A 6,000-nucleotide genomic window follows, 5' to 3' on the forward strand; every position below is an offset into this window, starting at 1 on the left:
TCTATACTTCATTGCTATTGAATGGGTTAACAACTCTCAAATTTAAATGGATTTTAATTCTGGGATAAATACTTGACTTTTTGGTTTTGACTCCAGACATTGGTTGGGAATTTTAATTCAAGCTTGAAATCAAACAAATGTTGGTGTTCTACAAGCATCTGCAGAGAAATATAAAAATATCTGGAAAGTATGAGAGAGCAAGCTTGTTTTGCTAAATGCATAAAATGAAACCTCAGCGTAGGTCTCAATAATAGGCTTGCTGACTGCTGTGCACACTCACTCTCCCACAGACCTTCTGCTCTGCAGCAAGGGAACGCTGCCTGCGCTGCTGCGTCCTCAGAGAACTTTGCAATACAATGAAGCACAGCGATTCCCTGGGGAACACGGCGCTGATCACCGACTTCGATATTCCAAACACAAGCACCAGGGATTCCCCGTTTCCAGATCTCGAAGAAACGGCTTGCCGTATCACTCCACCCCCAGCTCCCAAGCCATCTCACTGTTCATCTGCATTACAGGCAATGCTCTGGACAAAAAGATGAGGAGCTGGGATCAAGCTAAGGCTGTTTGAACTCATGGAAAAGGAGGGTGAGACTGTAAGCGGAAAGGTGGGGGAAGGAGAGCTCTGAGGAGCTGGCAGAGGTTTCTGTTGCCACCACCGCTGGAGGAAGAGGACAAATGGGAGCTGCAACAGGTACTGCAGCAAGGGAACCCTGCTTGGGGCTCAGCTGCTGCTCTGCTTCAACCCTGCTCCTCCCTGTTGCAAAAGCAAAAGCAGTCCACAGCCAGCCACTTGCCCCCAGCAGTCTGCTGCCCGGGACAACAGCCCATTTCACCTGTAGTTTGGACTAGTCTTTCTGGTCCATTTCAACAAACATCTGAGACCGAGGACACCACCTCGCCAAGGGACAGTCCCAGCGCCTCCTAAAGAGCCCTGCTTGAAGAACCTAAACTTCCTACTTCAGAGCTAATGATGGGATACCCTGGCGAGACACAGCTCATCAAAAAAGGCCAAGACTGACTCACAAGCCCATTATAAAGCTGCTTAGCCACCATTCATTAACTGTAAGGAAAATAACCCTGGGCTCCCTGCATCAAAGAATCTTGCCATTTCTTCTTAATTAATTCTAAGCATCTTGCTGGCCTCAAATCTCAGCTAGAAAAAAATCAACTAAACTGGGTGTCCATCTTATCTTGTCCTTTGCTACTGGCTGCACTTTTATTTTTTTTCTGAGTAGCACAACCCCCATCCTTCTGAGATCACCAGAAGAAAACAAAGTATTGCTGTGTTTCAGGACAAATATGTAAGTGCATAAAATCTAGTCCATTTTAAGCTTTATTAGAATTAATGGGCATGATATCTAAGGCAAATAGAGATACACTTCTAAGGAATTAAACCAAATGCCTGCAGTATCTGCCATTCAGCCACTGCAGAATCACAACAGCACACAAAATTTTACAGGAGAAATGGGTGAAAAAAGCCTTAAACAGAAGCAAAACTGACTCATCTCCTTATTGCCAAAACCGAGAAAGCGGCTGAGTGTAAACAAACAACAGACATCCTGGAGAAAAGGGGGCGTCACAATTCCTTTTCCTGCTAATAGGCAGACACACAAACCCGAATGGGCAGGATCATCCTCCAGCTCCTGCAAGCCAATCTGAGGAAAAGGCCAACGCTACAGCAACAATCCTGGCAGCACAGGTGCCACTGGAGGCAAGGGAGCATCTCAGGTGATGGTGATTGCCAGTGCAACCATGGCTCATACTGTGTCTGCTGGAAAGCTGCGGCAGCTGCAGGCATGATCCGCTCATGTAAGCCACGCGTTCGTATGGATACCCAGCTGAACTGTTTGGGGCAGGATCCACAAAGGCACGGGCTGGCAAGGACCCCATCTACACAACAGCAGAGAGAGTGAGCCAGAGCACTTGTTTAAAGCTGGAGCTCTCCTCCCTCTCTCTACAGGCCCACAAACACTATGATCTATATGTGCTGAAGCCAGGTTTTGTGGGCATCCCTAACTTTGTAGGAAACTACATAGGGAAAGACACAGGACCATAGAGATACTTATAAAGATCAAAAGTCATTATGAAGATAAGCTATGTTCTCTGGCAAAATCTATCATCGCAAACGAAGGTATTTTGGAATAATTACTTTTTTAATTACTAAAAGCTCTTCTGTTTGAACTTTGCAACTGGTGTGGAAATGAGGAGGCTGTTTTGCTGGGTGTTTTTTACAAGCATCTTTCAGAGGTGAATGCCCGTTTCCACAAGACAGATCTAACAGCTTTAAAACATAGGCTACCTATCCTCTTTGTTAGAGCAGCTCCTGACCCAACACCAACTGTTCAACACCATCACTCTCACAATTTGAATCTTCCCTAAAATACCACAGCCACATCTTTTGCAGTTTTTCAAAAGGCAGCTAATAAGCTAAATTTTGCTCTTGCTGTTTTTCCTAGCCACTCCATTGTTTGTAAGAAGACTATTCAAAAGGAGACAAGGAGAAGAATCTAGCACTACCTTGAATGAACACTACTTAGCACACAACACAGCACGTGCAGAACTCCACGAAGTTTCACAGGGATTATCTCACAATGGCAAAGAATGCAAGATTGCATGCCATGTACATGAAACACAAAGCCACTGAAGAATGCACTTTAGTAACAAGTCTTAGCCAGTTATTTACTGTAAAACAGTAAGGACCATATTGCTTGCACTTCAAGTACTGAGCATATGAATTAGGGATGAATTATTTGGGATGTTCTGAGCACGTGTACACAGTTTGCTTTCAAATAAATCACTGTCACATTCAGATCTTGATAGCTTGTGATAAAGTCACTGAGTGGATCAGTTCACGCTCTGGCCTGCTCTAGTTTCAAATGAGTAAGCTGATTGATACTAAAAGTTTAGGAGTCCAAAGCTCAGGTCACATTAAGTCAGAAACACATCAGCGATAGTATCACACAAGTGACAAAACATGCCATCCACCCTTAAATCACATGCTGCTTGCCGCTCACAAATGCTGGCAATCTGACCAACCACTCTTTGGTTTGAGCTAACTCCCTGCTCACTCTCCTGAAACAAACAAATAAACAGATCCCACATTTCCTCTGTAAGAACACATAGCCTTTTCCCCTGTACTAGACAGACTGCATTGACAGGATGAGTGGTGTGGGTTGACTAAGCATGTGCTGCCTTTTACATCTACTTCTGCTTCCAGAGTGAAAATCAACATTGCACCTGTGCTGTCCAAACAGGGTGTGCACTTCAGAGGCAGACAGAAGGGAAGCAGAGAGAGCAGCCAGGATACATACCATACTCCACTTCTTCACAAAACACACATACTACATAGAGAAATGATAATCCCTTCTTAGTGGAAAATCCAAATTTTCAAAATGAATCCCCAAGCCAAAATGAATTACTGTAATAACTGCAATCCTTGCATGAGCACTAATCAGAAAGGCACAGCTGACCACCTGCTATGTGCCACCACTGGCACAGCAGCACCCTGCCCCTAATAGCTGCTCAGACAGGGCTAGGTGCCCCACGGAACGCGACAGTGGTGCTGGTAAACACAGGGACAGGAGCACAGCCTGACTATTGTACAGTCTCATTACGCACTTCTGCTGAGTGCAGCATATAAAAAAAAAAAAAAAAAAAAAAGAAAAAGGCACTACTGCAGCTCCAAACAGCAGGATGCAAAAATCTAAACCCATGCCAAGTCATTTCTTCTGCAACTACAGAGAAACACACGGGAAACGATGCAAGAGAACACAAAATGAATTGTACTGCCCATGTCAGTACAAACCCATTATCTGCGCAGGCTGCAAAATGAGAAACGCAGCAATTGACAATGCTACAGGCTAGGGCAATGTTCTTAACATACTTATAAGTTATTTTATTTAATTGCTAGCAAAAAAAAAATGCAGTTACGTAATAACACAAGGTAATAACCAAAATATGAAGTCACAAGATTGGCTAACAGCAACAGAGCACGGGGGGGAAGGCGGGGAAAGCAGTTCGTGCTTTAAATTTTGCTGCATTGTCAGGGAGCCAAGAACCAAAACTGGGGGCTTCTGCTTTTACAAGAAATGGACGTAACCACCAAAAATTCGGCACTGGACTCCTTATCACCGCCTGCGTGCATCCACATCTCCAAATGATGTCAATCCCCGCCGGCACGTCGCTCGTCATAATTCTACACTATGTGGTCGCCGGCGGAATTCAGCCGGCAGGCCGGCGGCTCATCCCGTACCCCAGCGGGGCCCGAGGAGCTCCCCGGAGAGCGACCCCGCCGGAGCGCCCCCGGCCCGGGCAGCGCTGCCGGGCTCCCGTCCCGCACGGACCGCCGAGGCACAAAGGCGGCACCGCGCAGCCGGGCACGGTGACAGCGCACACCCGCGACCGCCACCGCATCCCGCCGGCCGGGCGGGGGCTGAAGGGCCTTTCCCGGAGCCGAGGCCGCTGCCAGCTCCATCCCGCCTGGCACTTCTCCACTGCGAGCCGGCGCCACCCGCCCCCGCCCCACCACCCTCACCCGGGGCCGGGCGGCAGCAGCCCCTCGTACCTGGACAATGCCGGCCTGGGCACAGCTCATGCTCCCCCGGCGAGGGCAGGTCTCACATCCCACACGTGCCTGTCAGCCGGCAGGGAGGGCGAGCGGGCGGGGTGCCGGCGTGTCAGCCCCCGCCGAGCCGCACCATAGTCCAGCACCGGCTGATACGCTCCGCAGCACCGCCGCGCTCCCTCCCTCCTCCTCTTCCTCCGCCCCGCCAGCCTCCTCCCACCCCGCCGCCTGTCGCTGGGTACCGGCCGCCTGGAGCCACCCACACGCCGCGGCGGGCGCCCGGCAGCGCCGCCTGGCCCGGCCCGGCCCGGCCCGCCCCTCCGGCCCCCAGCACAGCCCAGCCCAGCCCGGCCCGGCCCGACCCGCCCCTCCGCGCCCCCCAGCCCGCCCGCCGAGCCCACCCGCGGGCCGCCCCTCTCGCACCGCCCTCCCCGCTCAGCATCCCGGCTCTCTCCCGCAGGGACACCACCGCGCACAGCCCAGCTCACCGCGCTTCGGGCGTGGAGGCGGAAAAAATCAACGTGTTCTTCTCTTTGCCCCTTGAAGTCGGGACCGCCGCCCTCACACCAAGTGCCCGCCAGCGCCAGAGCCTCCCGGGTGATCATTAAAGCTTTTTCGCCGCTCACCTGAGCAGAGCTGGGGCGGCACTGCTGCTCTAGCAGCTGTCTCCTCGCCTAGGGAGCCTTTCACCATCGCCAGCCTCTCCTCCTGGACAGGGGTTTATGACTAACCCCTGGAGAAAGTAAGCCGCTGTATCACAGCTGTCAAAAGATCGAGTTTCAAAATGAAGTTCATGATGGGGACAGAGGTGCTTTACACTCATTTCTCCCACAGGTCTTGTAAAGCGATTCACCGAAAACAGACCAGGAGCTGCTGGGACTGCAGGGAACAACAGCGTCCAGCAGCAACTTGCTGTGTCTGCATCCACCAGCCAAAAGGGCTGAAGGACAGTGCTTCTCGTCAGCTGGCAGAGGGAAAAGACAGAGCAATCCTACAGAGGCCCACTTACTCCCTCACCTCATTTTTGTAAATAAAAGTGTTTTTTTTAATAGCACTTTTTAAAAACCATCCTGTGGAGTGGATTCACACCCACCTACTACTAAATATATACATTTTTCAAGACTCTCCTGGATCTTAATTTGTATCCCATAGCAAAAACATGTTGATAAAAGCCACAAACTTGTCCAGTTACTTCACAAATGAAGCTAAGTTTGTTTCTAAAACCTTCTTTGCAATCTCCCCTCGTGTGAGTTTCTTTGGATCTAGCACTTACTCTGATTGGTATTGGTGCAAGAACCACTTATTTTAATTTGGTAATCAATTCACTCCAAAATACTTTCAGACACATTGTGGCCTCTAATTTTCATTTGATCATCCCATTTTCTTTCTTAAAGAGGTGAAACAGGAGAAATTAGAATCCTGTATAAGCAGAA

General features: G+C 49.6%; 1 protein-coding gene across 2 annotated transcripts in view; it reads right to left on the bottom strand.

Moving 5' to 3' along the window:
* The window catches only part of HECW1 (HECT, C2 and WW domain containing E3 ubiquitin protein ligase 1), a 266,543-nt gene extending 261,683 nt beyond the window's left edge, over positions 1–4,860 (bottom strand). Inside the window, exon 1 of one of the 2 annotated variants that reach the window (XM_079302438.1) lies at positions 4,568–4,860. In XM_079302438.1, the coding sequence (XP_079158564.1) occupies positions 4,568–4,597 (30 nt within the window). In that variant the 5' untranslated portion in view covers positions 4,598–4,860. The remainder of the gene's footprint in view (positions 1–4,567) is intronic. The other variant, XM_079302440.1, reaches the window with a different exon arrangement.
* Positions 4,861–6,000: the final 1,140 nt, after the last annotated feature.

This window comes from Erithacus rubecula (genome assembly GCF_903797595.1).
Source record: "Erithacus rubecula genome assembly, chromosome: 3".
NCBI lineage: Eukaryota > Metazoa > Chordata > Aves > Passeriformes > Muscicapidae > Erithacus > Erithacus rubecula.